This window comes from Neovison vison, chromosome 11 (assembly GCF_020171115.1).
Source record: "Neovison vison isolate M4711 chromosome 11, ASM_NN_V1, whole genome shotgun sequence".
NCBI classification, from domain to species: Eukaryota; Metazoa; Chordata; class Mammalia; order Carnivora; family Mustelidae; genus Neogale; species Neogale vison.
In genome coordinates, this window is record NC_058101.1 from 161,400,607 (window position 1) to 161,415,573 (window position 14,967).

Sequence of the window (14,967 nt, forward strand, 5' to 3'; positions counted from 1 at the left end):
CTCCTACAGAATAGTTAAAACCCAGTGTTAAAAAACCTGGAAAAAAAATGAAAAAAAATTTTTTTTAAATATTTTATTTATTTATTTGACAGAGAGAGATCAAGTAGGCAGAGAGGCAGGCAGAGAGGGGGAAGTAGGCTGTCTGCTGAGCAGAGAGCTCGAAGTGGGGCTCGATCCCAGGACCCTGGGATCATGACTTGAGCCAAAGGCAAAGGCTTTAACCCACTGAGCCACCCAGGCGCCCCAAAAATGAAGTATTTTATGAAAAGTTATAATTGTCATTTTCTGGGTCTGGTAATTACACACTACTCTTCTCCACTGTGAACCTCAATAAAATTCATAAAACCACATAGACCCCAAACAAATGTTCCAAACAGATTACGTTCTACATTAACACAAACTTTGAAAGCACTGTATTACTATATTGTATTATTACTGTATTTTTCTTCTAACAGAACTAAAATGAAATCAGAAAAAAGAACATTACCATGGGTTATGTTATGTAGGTAAGGTATGAGCTCTCAATGATATTAATCAAATCAAGATTTTACCCATAATCACATGATTATAAAAACAAAAAAAATTTATAGCAAGATTTAAAAACAAATACATTGTGCCAAATACAAATACTTACACTACTTCTGTTAGAGGCCCGTGTTATTCTACCAACTTTATGGGAGGCTATTTTCTCATGGTTTTTTTCAGAGCTGAAGGTATCAGTTCCTGATGAAGAAGACAAGCAAAATAAGGGTAGCTAACAAAAAGCTGTAAGAGTCATCATTTTTCAGTTATACTGGACATTGTTTTGGATATGCACCTTTGCTTTTAGCATAATATAATATCTAAACATAAATAATTAATTACCAAAGATAAATTTTGAGATCCAAAACATGTTTTAAGATTTAGAGTTTACTGAATACCCAAAAACTTTTACCACTTTCCATGGAGAATGCATGCCATTTAACCCTAAGATAACACATGAAATCAGATTATAATAAATGCTGTATTTTCACTCATGTCCATTTATTCCAAGCTACATTTTATCCAATGAAATTGCATAAAGGGCATTAAGATGCTCATGAAAATAATTTTTTTAACTTACAAAATTCAGGTAACTATTTCATTTTATCACTTTTAATGTTGTATATGAAAAGCAGTATAATATGTAAAACAGCATGGGCTTTGGAACAGACTATGCTTCCAGGTTTAGCTCTAACTTCACACTCCAGGTCTTAGATTCTGTACCAGTGAATCTGGTTTGTGTCTTCCAGCCAATGAGAAGCCACTAAGGCATTTCTTTCAGGGGAAAGACATGAATAACGGTTCCCATGACATTTGTCGCCCAAGTCCTGTCTTGCCTTGTCACGATCATAAAGAAGCCAGGGACTTGAAAAGTACAGGTGCCCAACAGGCCAACTTAATGTTGGTAAACAACCCTGGAAAATGATCCTTGTGATCCACATCCTTCAGTTGTGTCAATTGTCACAAGGAGCTTACTAGTGACAGGAGTTGAGAGGAGAACTCCATTGCCTGCAGGAACTTGAAAAACAGGGCCCACCATCTACGGAAGTTAACTGTGGGTGATTACAAGGTATGAGGCCTGCATGGGCAAGAGACTACTTTTTTTTTTTTTTTTTAAAGATTTATTTATTAATTTTAGAGAGAAAGCACACAAGCAGGGAAGGGATAGGAGAGGGAGAGATTTCAAGCAGGCTCCAACTCCCTATTGATCCTGGGGCCCTGCATGGGGTTCAATCTCAACCACCTTGAGATCATGACCTGAGCTGAAATAAAAGAGTTGGATATGTAACTGACTGAGCCACCCAGGTCCCCAAGAGACTTCTTGCAAGCTTTCTATACTATATGGTTTTTTAAACCAAGTATGCACTGTTACAATAAAATTTTTTAAAAAGGAAGTTAAGTTTTAGTTTCATAATGAAAATGACACTTGTCTGATTTTAAGATTAAAAAAGTTACTACCTGAAAGAGTCTCAGAGATTGAAGACTTATTAACAGGACTCAGAACTGCCAATGATACCTCAAGAGGTTCTATGTTTTCCTAAACAAAGAAAAACAAGAGTAGAAATTAGACATCCTTAAATTCAGTAGACATGTAATGTGCCCAAAAGAAAAAAAAAAAAACATTTTTTTTTTTCTTTTGGGCATTTTTGTAGATGGAACTGGAGTAAGCATACAGATGGGAAATCAATAAAAGATTAAGAAAAAAAAATCAGAGCAAAACAAACATACTGAATATAAAAATATTTTACAATACTTACCAATCTTTAATGAAACTGTTTACTAATTACAGTCCAACAAATAAAATATTAAAATGGAAGCAGTCATAATGATGCACTAATAAGCTACTCTGTGGTTTACTTAAAAATCACATGTTCTGATTCTAAAGTAAATAGGATATTCCATTAATAAACACAACCTAACATTTCAGTATTACTCAGGGGGACTTCAGGGAAAATGGCAATACAAATGCAGATGTCAAATCTTTTCTTTCCCACATAATTAACATTATCATGGTAGCTATTGATTTTTTTCATAAACAAAACTTGTCAGTTTGAAGAAATTTTCTATAATCACCAGTTTGCTCAGAGTTCTTATCAGAAATGACATATGGTTTCCTTAGTTTGTTAATATGGTGAAATACAGACTGTTTTTCAGATATTAAATCAACTTGCCTTCTCTGGGTTAAATCTCAGTTGGTGTTGATATAGTACCTTTTTATGTATTATGTTCATGAGGTGATAGTTTTCTTACAATGTCTGATTATGGTAGCAGGTTAATGCTGACATTATTGAACTGGGCATTACTTTCACCTCAATTTGCTTGAAAGGGTGTACATAAAATTAAGAATTCCTTAAGTGTTTGGTAGAATTCATTAGCAAAATCATCTGGACATGCAGTTTTTTCTTTGTGGGAAGGTTTTAACTACAACTTAAATTTCTTCAGTTGATATAGGGCTAATGAGGTCATTTATTTCTTCTAGTGTAAGATTTGGTTGTTTTTCAAGGAATGGGTCTAGTTTGCCTATGTTGTTGAATTTATTGGCATTAAGTTTTTCATAATACTTCCATATTATCTTTTTATCTCTATCACCCTTCTAAAGCCTGTTAGAAAATGCGGTCAAGTCACGTTTTATTCCTTATATTGTAATTTGAGTATTTCTCATTTTTTTCTCTGAATAGTCTGATTAGAAGTGTACTCATATCTTCCAAAGCATAATCTTTTTACTCCAAAGCATGATTTTTTTCTCTATTTTTGTTTTTTACTTCATTGATTTCTGCATTTATCTTAATTCCTTCTGTTCACTTTGGCTTTAATTTGTTTTTATTAGCTTCTTAAAGTAGAAGTTGGAATCATTAATTTGAGGTGTCTCTTATGCTGAAATACTGGCTTTAATTATTTCCCTCTAAGCCACTTTAGTGTTTACAGTATACATGTTTAACTCAAACCACTTTATGTAAAGCATAAGAGCACCTCCCAGCCTTCATGCCATATTATTTTTGTTGTATTTCTTACTGACATGTTATAAACCAAACAATATGCTATCATTATCCTTGCTTTAAAGAATCTTTTATAGAGTTTAATAATAAAAAAAAGTCTGTTACATTTGCCCACATGGGTCAGCAGCTTCAGTGGTCTTCATCTCTTTGTTAGATTTCCATCAGGAGCCATTTTGCTTTTGACTAAAAAATTTCCTCTAACATTTCTTCTAATGCTAACCCACTACAGCAATGAATCCTCTCAGCTTCCAGATGTCTAAAAAAGCCTGTCCTTCACCTTTGTTTTGAAAGATGGTTTCACTGGATATAGAATTCTAGGTTGATATGTTTTGTTGTTACTGTTTTGGTATTTCCTCCAAGTAAATGCTGCTGCATTGTCCTTTGGCTTGCAGTTTTAATAAGAGTTCGGCTGTCTTTCATGTTTGTTGTTCTTTAGGGTCATGGGTCTTTTTGTTCTAGGTCGTACCAGGCCATATATCATGGTTTCTAAGTAATGATGTGTCTTTGCATATTATTTCATATTTCTTATGCTGGGAATTTGAACTTGAGGATATGTGAGCTTTAAATTTTATCAAATCAGAAAACTTTCAGCCATTACGTTTCAAATATTTTTTCTGTTCTGATCTCTCCTCTCCTTTGGGGACTCTAAGTATATGCATATTATGTCACCTTAAGTTGTCCCAGGTTCATCAACTGCTCATTTTTGTTCAGTTGTTTTCACTCTTTCAAGCAGAATAGTTTCTATTGCTACATCTTTAAGTTTGCAAATCTTTACTTTTGCAATCCCTAATGTGTTATTAATCTCATTCAACATATTTTTCTTCCTGAAGCTTCTGATTTTCAGCGACTATAACCTCCAGAGTTCAAGTTAGATCTTTCCTGCATCTTTCATGTTCTTAACAAGTTCAAACGTTGCTCCACTACCTTGAACATATGAAAGATAGTTAAAGTAACTTTTTAAATGCCTTTGCCTACAAATTCTACCATATGTGTAATTTCTGGGTCTACTTTTCTTTTTTTTTTTTTTTTTAAGATTTTATTTATTTATTTGAGGGAGAATGAGTGAGAGAGAGCATGAGAGAGGAGAAGGTCAGAGGGAGAAGCAGACTCCCCAAGGAGCTGGGAGCCCGATGCGGGACTCGATCCTGGAAGTCCGGGATCATGACCTGAGCCGAAGGCAGTTGCTCAACCAACTGAGCCACCCAGGCGCCCTCTGGGTCTACTTTTATTGACTGGTTTTTCTACCCACTGGGGGCATTTTTTCTTACACATCTATTAGTTTTTAATTGAAATGTCAGACATTTTGAATTTAATGTTATTTGACACCGAATAGTTTTCTGTTGAGTTAGGTTATACAACGCAGTAAAGTCGCTTGGAGGAAAGCTGTGTCCTTTCGAAGTTTGCTTTTGAGCTCTGCTAGGCTTTCAGTCTAATTATGTCCTGCTAGTGAGGCAATACTCTCCCGAGTATCTGATGCCCTCTGAATTACAAGGTTTTTCCAACCACTCATGTTGGTGGGAATAGTTCCTGCCCATCTGTAAGCTCTAGGGATTGTCTCCTCTGCTCCATGTGGATAGTCCTTTCCCGGACATCAGGCAGTTTATTCACAATCACACATTGACCAGTACTCAGCTACAGGCTGAAGTGAACCCTTTGCAGACCTCCAGAGCTCTCTCTGCAGCTCTCTCCTCTCTGGTCCTTTGCCATAAGCTCTAGCCTCCTTTGCTTTCCCAGACCCCAGCTCCATTTTCTCAATTCATGGAGATTGCCATGCTCTACCAAGGTAAAACCTTTCTGTGCTGTGGCCTGGGAAGTATAGCCCAGGCAGTAAGCTGGGGCTCCTATGCAGCTTGCCTCATTTGTTCCTCTTCTCTTGGGGATTACTACCTGTGCTTCCTGATATTCAATGTCTGAGAACCACTGTTTTGTATGTTTTCTGGGGATTTTTTTTTTAGTTGTTTCTTACAAAAATGTCAGTTAGGTCCCTCCAACTCCATCTTGGCTGAACGTGGAATATTTTTATTTCAAAATATAACAGGCAAGGGAGAGAATGAATGATGGCCCCAATATAAAAGTGGGTAAAGATTAATAGACAATTCTCTAGAGAAGAAATTCAAAGGCTTGTAAACCTAGGAAAAAGGTTCAAATCTCATTAGTAAACTAAAAGTTTTCAAGTCATCTTTTTCTCTTATTAAGATATTTTTAAAAAGTACTGTCAATACCCAGGTTTACAAAGCTTGGTAAAATAAAACCATTTATACTGCACTTTCTGGATGCTCAGCAATATATATCAAAAAGGTAAAAAAAAAAATCCATTTTTCATCCAGTAATTCTACCTACAGAAAATCATCTTAGAGGAAAAAAGTTTGTATTTACAGTGTATCAGTTCTAAGGTTGTTGCTCTCTCACATCTTTCTGCCTCTGAAATCTGAGTATATCCTATAATTCACAGTGTGTGACAGCTTCAGTTCTGGACCTTTTCTTGGTGATAGATAAAATGACAGTACATCCTACAGTCAACAGTATTTAGGGTCATGAAATATGCAATGCACAAGGTGTCATGCAAGTATGAGAACACGGCTAATACCCCATACACCTGTCATGATAGGCACAGGGTTGTAGGGGAGGGAACCTACCTAGAAAAATGCATTAATTTATACCATGACACATCATTTAGTCCATTTCGTGATTTCAAAGCATAATTATTATTCACACAAAACAGGGGAGGCCTGATGGAAATAAAAACAAGTTTGTTTCACATTTTTCACACTTACAAGATTCTCCCCCTTGTCATCAAAATTTGGTTGTGATAACTGTAGCTGCACAGGAACTGGTGATTGCTCAAGTAGCAGAGGACTGACACCACTTAAATCCCTTTTGCGGACAGGCGTTCCTCCTTTACGCAATGGAGTATTTGCTGGCAAAGACTCATCAAACACCTCAGGGCTTAGATCCTCTCCAAAAGTAACTCTTTTCCTCTTCCTGATATTTAGGAAAGCTGGCACTTTGCAATTTTCTTGACCTTCTGTAGATAATAAATGGGTAGATTAAAAAATATTAGGCTATATTTCTTATCTAAAAATGCATATCGTAGAATCTTTTAACATGATTAGATTCAGCTCTTATCCATTTAATAGAGAATAGTTTGTAGAAAAAAGAAATTCAAAATGGAAAAGGTTAAGAAGTAGTTCTAAAATATGATAATAGATTTTAAAGTAAATGTTGCATGAGTATCTTAGAAGTTTAGAAAATTGGAATATCAATTTTCTTTACAAGTAGTACCATTAAGTACAAAGGGGCAGATGAAATGGACAGAGTAATTGTCTCTCCAAAGAGATTCCAGGCAACTGTCCTTCCTTCCCATATAATGTGAGAAGCATCAAGGCATTTAGCAGATCATTGAAACTACCACATAGTAGATCTAATATTTCACAAGGAAAGGATACCATGAAGCTTCAAAATAAATGTGAATTTCTTACCTGCTTTTTGTTCTTTGCAATAGTTTGCAAGACTTGAGATTAAGCCTGGATGAGTCCCATCATCACAGAGGTTGTCACAGTGTTCCTAAACAAAATAAACATAAATGAATAATTTTACATATATAAATGCATATGCACTTCAGTAAGAAGGGCCACTCTGAACTGTCTGCCCAGGATAGATACTATGCAGTGTTGCAGATTACATTTACTTTCATAATTGTTCTGGCTTACTGACATGGGCAACAAAGAAAAACTGGATGCCCTAAACATTACTTTAGTAAACAGTATGTTAGGTCAAGATTAAAGAACAGAAATCCATAAAAAGGGCTGAATTCACTCCATCATTTTTAATCTGGCAAATGAAGATCAGGAAAATGTGAGTGGCTAGAGTTATACCACAGTTGGTGTCAGATAAAAGAACTATCTACAGGTATGAGAATTGCATGAAAATAAGAAAACAAAAGGGTAAATGGCATAATGGGGTGTTTTGTCTTTTAAATATGGGAACCACACCTTTTCTAAGTTCTTGAGTTTGGAACAGGGAAAAAGGTAACATCTGTCCCTGTATACTTCCCCAAAAGCTTGAGAGAGTTGGCAAGCTGGGGAGGGAGGGTCAGTCCAACTCCTGAAGCACCAGACAGGGTCCCACTCAACATAGGGCCCCAAGTGACGCAGGTGGGAGCCAGGGCTGTGGGCTCCATGAGTCACCTCCAATTCATCACCTGCTTCCTACGCCCTGGACAAACTCCTGTTCTCTAGGGCTGTTCATTGACTCCACTGCCCCCGTTCCAGGAGCAGCACCTTCTCCCAGCATCTGTCCTGCCCCCAACAAGTCTCCTTGAGCAACTAACTTTCAAGTCCATTTCATCTTCCTGATCAGGGAAATGCCTTTATTTATGAAATAAGTGAATGCAGAAAACAAAATTCTTGAGAACTTTTTGGCTATCGTTAATTAAAACAACCACAAAAATTAGCTCACGACTCAAACTGTATACACCTGCAAACTTTAGAGAGCTCAGTGAAAAGATCATTGATCATAAAAATCTTCATAAAATTTTCGTGGTAGGACTTGTTGTTGGCTATGTAATGCTGTTAATTAGTAAGGGTTATATGGATCACGAAGATATTAAGTCTGTTTGAGGAGAAGATAAAACGAATACAAAATATGAATAAGCAGTTTTGCATAGAAACCCACATCAGCTCTTTGACTGCCTGGGTGGCTCAGTGGGTTAAGCCTCTGCCTTCGGCTCAGGTCATGATCCCAGGGTCCTGGGATCGAGCCCCGCATCGGGCTCTCTGCTCTGTAGGGAGCCTGCTTCCTCCTCTCTCTCTGCCTGCCTCTCTGCCTACTTGCGATCTCTGTCAGATAAATAAAGAAAAAATCTTAAAAAAAAAAAAAAATGTTTAAGATAACCGGTGACCATAACTATTCATGTCAATAGAAGATGGCTATCTCCTTTTGGCTTTAGAAACAGATGTGTAGGCCTGGTTATATATTTAAATGTCTGTGGACTGAAAACAAAATAACTTCTAATTTGCCAGGCACTGGTGCTAATTTCACATTATTATTGCAGTTAATGCTCAAATCACCTTGTAAGGTAGTTACTAGTGTTGTCCATTCACAACACTAGTTGTGAACTAGAAGGAAGCCAGGGTATAAAAAGGTGACATAATTGGCCCAACAGCTCTTGAACTTCAGAGTGAGAATCTGAAACCAGGCACTTGGGACTCCAGAGCCCATTCTCTCCACCTCTCAGAGTTTATAGTCTGCCATGGATTTCTATATCAGATTTATCTGGGTTCGTTTAATAACCTCAAGCCTAAGTTTACTTCAAATGGGGCTAATATTCTCCTTAGAGTACTAGGACTGCATGTCCATGATCTATGCCAGAACTGTCCATAGACATACTCAATAAGGGGCGCCTGGGTGGCTCAGTCCATTAGGCATCCGACTCAGGTTATGATCTCAGGGTCATGAAATGAAATCCTGCATCAGGCTCTGCTGAGCGTGGAGTCTGCTTAAGATTCTCTCCCCTTGTCTCCCTCTATCCCTCCCTGCCACAACTTGTGTGCATGCGCGCTCTCAAAAAAAATACATAAATAAAATTTTAAAAGACTCAATAAATGCCAGCTAGTTCCCATCAACCTACTCTTTGCTCATCCAAACTGAGTTTAGAGAAACATACAGGCCTGTGAATAAGCTATCTCTGAGACCAAATATTTTAGGTGGAAATAACGAACACACATTAATAATTATGAAACTCTCATACAATAAAGTCTACATATATCAAATTCTACAAGTTATATTCTATGCTGAGTTTAGAATGAGAGGAAAGAAGAAAGGAATGAACTCTGCACAGTGCTCTCAGTAAGGAAAGGAGGGGAAAACATTTGAAACCAGTATGACATATACAACAATTCACAAGAATTGCTTCAAGCCCAAATGCATATTTATTCAATTTGCTTTAGGAAAAGGAGCTCTAAACTTACCTGCAGGCCCTCTGGAAACAGCTTAACAGAGGTTTTCTTTAGCACAGAACGAAGTACAAAGGTCTCAGAGGATGAAACGTCCCTCGTACACTGTGAAGTAACCAGGGACCTGACTTCAGGAGTAGTGTCTGTGCTCACTTCCATCAAATTGTCAAGTGGAACAGCGTCCCTTGATCTTTTGCCCTCTACGCACTCGGCAACCATGACTCCTTCAAAGGAAACATGTAAACAAGAGAGGTGGAAGACATCTGAATCAAGTGTTCTACACCAAAAATACTGTGCATTTGCAAAGAGACTAACAAACACATTAGAAGAAGTCCAACCCCAAAATACCCAACTTAGGGCATAACATCTGGAATTTCATTTGAATATATAAAGAAGAGAAGTGGCACTGGCCATAGTTTTCAATTCAAATCTAACTCCTGAGGGTAAAGGTAAGCAAGGAGTTTTGGCTGCCATGAATCCTAGAAGAGTGCCCAGGCCTCCTCTCATGACCCCTGCGCTTTGCACCAGAAAACTAACCTGAGCTGAACAACGAAGGAGGACCAATTTCATTGCTGGAGTCAGAGGCATTTGAGGATGCAAGGGTGGTGCGAGGGAGAAGATGGGATGTGAAGAGAGAGATGATTAAAGAAAAAATTTTGCATGCTGTGTGTGCCCTCAAACAAGGCAAGGCTTCCTCCTGCGTATTTTTTTCTCACAAGAGAGCCTTTCCTTATGATAGACGCTTAACAAATATATATTGGGCACTTATGATGTGACAGGCGCTCTTTTCTAGGTTCCAGAAAGACAATGATCAATAAAACAGACAAATCTCCCATACTCTGGGGTATACATAGACAATATAAACACCCGGGAATGGTAGAAGGAAAGAGGGAGCTACACCTATTAAAGGTGAACATAGCAAGAGAGACCCCTATGCTGGAGCTGTTTTCTAGCTTGTCTGCAACATGGTCATATAAGTCTACAGGGGATAAAAGTACACGGAACTAAATATATACACAAATGAGTGCACGTAAAACTGGGGAAATCTGAGAAAGAGTCAGCGGCTTGTATCAGTGTCAATTTCCTGCTTGGGATATTTTATGACCACTACCCAAGATGCTACCACCTGGGGAATTTGGGGCGGTCGGGGGGACAACACTGGATCCTTTTAGATATGATTTTGTATAATTGCTTGTGACTCTAAGTCACCTCAAAATAAAAAGTTACAGAAATGTACAGGTAACAAGTAGTAATGTATTCCTTTAAAGGAAATAATGTCAAAATTAAGGGGATATGGCAGGACAAGGTGGGAGGGGGGAGTTGTTGTTTGGAGGTGTTCAGGGATCAAGCAGGCATCTGAATGAAGTGAGGAAGTGAGCCATGCATGTATCTAAGGAAGAACCTTACATGCATGAAACCAAGTGCAGAGAACTGAGATGAGAATGTACTGGACACATAGAGGTAGAACAAGACCAGTGTGGCTGGAACAGCATGAAAAGGAGAAGAGAGCTAAGAAGCTCCAAGAGAAGGCTAAGGACTAGGTCAGGTATGGACTGAGTCCCATTCTAAGTAGGGTGGGAGGTCAATGAAAGATTTTGAGAAGGGGAATGACATAGTATAGTTAGCATTTTAAAAGGAGCACCCTGGACGCCATGTAGAAGACTCCAAAGACGGGGGGCTGGCAAGGATGGAAGCAGAGCAATCACATAAGAGGACACACGAAACAATCCAGGCATGAGACGGTGGGAGCCCGGACCACAATGATAACAGTTAGGGGGTGGGAAGTGGTTAGACATCTGCTATATCGTCAAGATAGAACAACCAACAGCATTTGTTAATGGGACTGAAATTGAACTTTTTTTTTTTTTTAAGATTTATTTATTTGAGGGAGAGAGGTAGGAAGAGGGCTAGCAGGAGAGGGAGAGAGAGAATCTCAAGCAGACTCCCTGCTGAGTGTGGAGCCCAACATGGGCTCAATCCCAGGACCCTGAGATCATGACCTGAGCCAAAGTCAAGAGCCGGACACAACCAACTGAGCCACCTTGGTATGCCTGGAAGTTTAACTTTTAAAAGGGAGGTGGGCAGTGTTATTCCAATGCTTTTGACTCAAGCAGTTGGGTGAATGGTAGGATGGTTTATTGAGATGAAATAAAACAAAACAAAACAACAAGAAACAACCCAGAGAGGTGAGCCATGAGAGACTATGGACTCTGAAAAACAGTCTGAGGGGTTTGAAGTGGCGGGGGGGTGGGAGGTTGGGGTACCAGGTGGTGGGTATTATAGAGGGCACAGCTTGCATGGAGCACTGGGTGTGGTGAAAAAATAATGAATACTGTTTTTCTGAAAATAAATAAATTGGAAAAAAAAAAAAAGAAACAACCCAGAGATGAGCAGACTAGGGAAGGAAAAATAGTCAAGATCTTTTTGAGTATTAAGTCCTAAGTCTGAGATGTTTATTAAACATCCCTGTGGAGACCAGAAAAGGCAGTTGGGCACTTAAGAATTCAGGGAAGAGGCCAAGGACGGGTATTTAAATTCTGAAGTCAACAGCATACAGGTAGCATTTAGTGTTGTGGGAATGTCCACAATCACCTAGCGAGTGAATACAGAGAGAAAAAGCCTGAGCACTAAAGCCAGGGCACTCAAATGCTTGAAGGTTAAAGGATGTAAGAGAAGAAAATAAACAGACAAATAAGGAATGGTCAGTAAAACAGGGAAGACCAGAGAAAACGGTGTCCCGATGCCCAGTAAAGAAATGGTTCCTCTAGGGAGGGCAATGGCAGTTCTGCCTGCCATGCTGGGGCCCTGAGGAGAGGGTCTGTTGAGAATGCCTAATGGGATAGCAATGAAGAGGTGACCAAGGCCTGTTAGGAGCTTGTGCAAGTGAGAATGGGAGGCGAGGAGACAGAGCTCCACCTGCTCTTAAAGGGAGCTTTGCCATAGAGGAAGCAAGGAAATGGGTTTTGGCTGAAGGAAATCCCGGGATAAGGGTCAGTTTAAGAAGGGAGATAATACAGCACACTGTTATGTTAATGGGAGAAGTGAACAACTCAGAACAGAGGGAACACTTCAGGCAGGAGGTCCTCCAAGCAGCAAGGGATCACCCTCATGGGACTGGCCTTGGGTCAGAGCACAGAGGATCTACTGGAACAGGTAGGGAGGGGGAGGAACAGACGCTTGTTCAGAGGGGCATGAGCATGTGATGGTGAGTGGCCCAGCCCATTTGCTTTGGACATATTTCATTCTCTCCATGACAGAAGTCCAGGGACAATGAAGGGGCACCAGGGAACTTTAGCTCAGTCATTCATAGTAGGGCTGTCAGATTTAGCAAATACAAATACATGAGGCCCAGTTCAATTCTGAATTATATCTAATTATTTATGTGTATGTATGCTGATATAAAAGAAAAAATACTGCACGAAACATACTGTGTAAAGCAAAAACAGTGCAGGATTTAAAATGAATATAAAAGTAATATAGAGGTTATCAATAGTGTAAAGGACCATAAAAGACATGGGTGGGCAGACAGGAAATAGAAACTTTACAAACTGTCTGAATCTATTTCCCCTAACACCAACTCTTTTTGGGTTCCAGGACCCAATTCCAGCTTCGGGGAAGGGGATTCTCCCACACACAGTGCCACCAAGCAATTCTCAGACATCAGCAGGAGGTCCAAGAACTCAACCCAAGTCTGACCCTATCCAGAGATTGCATCAGGTTCCATAGGTTAAGGGCTCAGTCCAACAAGAGCATCCCTCACTCATTTAAGATGCCAGTCTGGGGCACCTGGGTGGCTCAGTCAGCTGGGTGCCTGCCTTTGGCTCAGGTCATGATCCCTGGGTCCTGGGATTGAGCCCCCCATGCTGAGCCTCCCATGCTCAGCAGGGAGTCTGCTTCTCGCTTTCTCTGCCTTTCACCCTATTTGTGCACTCTTTACTCTCTCTCAAATAAACAGATAATTAAAAAAAAAAAAAAAAAAAAAAAGCCAGTCCCAAGTCCTGGGCTGTCACTGGTGCCTCTGACATGCTATAGACTGGAGGTTCCAACAACCTCCTCCTTGGATTTCAGACACCAGTCACAAGTCCAGATTGCTACCTAAACTTCTGACTGAGTGGCTATCAATCAAGAGGTTCTCTTAATGTTCTTTTAATTTGCCAGAGCAGCTCACAAAACTCAGGGAACCACTGTGTTTGCCAGTTCATTAGAAGAAATAAGAAAGGATATCAATCAACAGCCAGATGATGAGAACAAAAGAGAGGTCTGGGGAAGAGGTACAGAGCGTTCATGACCTCTCTTAGAAGTAACACTCTACCCACAATACCATGTGTTTGTTCACCAACCAGGATGCTCTCTGAACCCTGTGTTTCTGAGTTTTTATGGAGGCTTCATTTCGTGGCCATGAATGGTAACGCCATTGGCTGATTCAACCTCCAGCCCCAATCCCCTCATCAGAAGTCAGAAGTGGGGCTTCAAGTTCCACCCACCAATCACATAGTTGGTCCTCTTGGCAACCAGCTCCCCACCACTGGGTGGGGTCCCAAAGGCACTTTCATTAATAGTAGGAAGATATCATGTCACCTTTATAGCTGCATTTTCAGGAACTGTGGAGGAAGACCAAATCTATCTGAAAACCGTGTATTTGGTCATCTATTTATTATCATTTATTCATTCAGTAAATATTCATTTAGATAATGAATATAAATATATATTTTATAAACTATTATACTTCACTGTCTTTTACATGAAGTTGTACAACATTAACTCTAAGCAGACTGAAAGGTTAAGAATGTATTTTGCAATCCCTAAGGCAACCTTAAAATGATACAATGAGTTACAGTTTGAAAGGTGAATGGGTAGGGGGTTCTAGCTGGCTCAATCAGTAGAACACACAACTCTTGATTTTGGGGACTTGAGTTTGAGACCTAACTTGAGGATGAGAGCTTACTTTAAAAAAAATTTTTAAACAAATATTAAAAAAAAAAAAGATAATGGATAACTGGCTTTCCAAAAAGAATATTTCAAATAAACCTCAAAAAGAGAGAAGGGAAAGAGAGGAACAAAAATTGGAACAGAAAATGCATGAGAAAAATGGTAGATTTATAAATCAAACCATATCAATAATGACTTGAAAGGTTAATGGCCCAAGTGCCCCATGGAAAGGCACAGGCTCTTGGAATGGATAAAAATGCAAGACCTAACTCTATGTCTTTAAGTTTTACTTTAAAGATAAAGACACAGGTAGGTTGATAGTAAGCCTAATACCTTACTGGTGACTTTCACACAATACCAGCATACTGATTTGGGGAAAGTTTTGAACGTTGGTCCCTTTCAACACTTAAAAACCAAAAAAAAACCCCGAAAAACAAAAAACGAAAAACCAAACCAAAAACCAAACCAAACAAAAAAACAACACACATGGAAGCGTTTTCTCTTACAAAATACATGTTAGATGTTCAGACATCCTGTTTTGTTTTGTTTTTTTAAGATTTTATTTA

At 39.0% G+C, this 14,967-nt stretch overlaps 1 protein-coding gene across 3 annotated transcripts in view; it reads right to left on the reverse strand.

Moving 5' to 3' along the window:
- Positions 1–14,967, reverse strand: part of CDCA2 (cell division cycle associated 2) — a 50,603-nt gene that overhangs the window by 17,398 nt on the left and 18,238 nt on the right. For all 3 annotated transcript variants that reach the window (XM_044225115.1, XM_044225114.1, XM_044225116.1), the window contains 5 exons: positions 9,488–9,696; positions 6,998–7,082; positions 6,293–6,543; positions 1,981–2,059; positions 635–723 (listed from right to left, as the gene is read on the reverse strand). In XM_044225115.1, the coding sequence (XP_044081050.1) occupies positions 635–723; positions 1,981–2,059; positions 6,293–6,543; positions 6,998–7,082; positions 9,488–9,696 (713 nt within the window). The remainder of the gene's footprint in view (positions 1–634; positions 724–1,980; positions 2,060–6,292; positions 6,544–6,997; positions 7,083–9,487; positions 9,697–14,967) is intronic.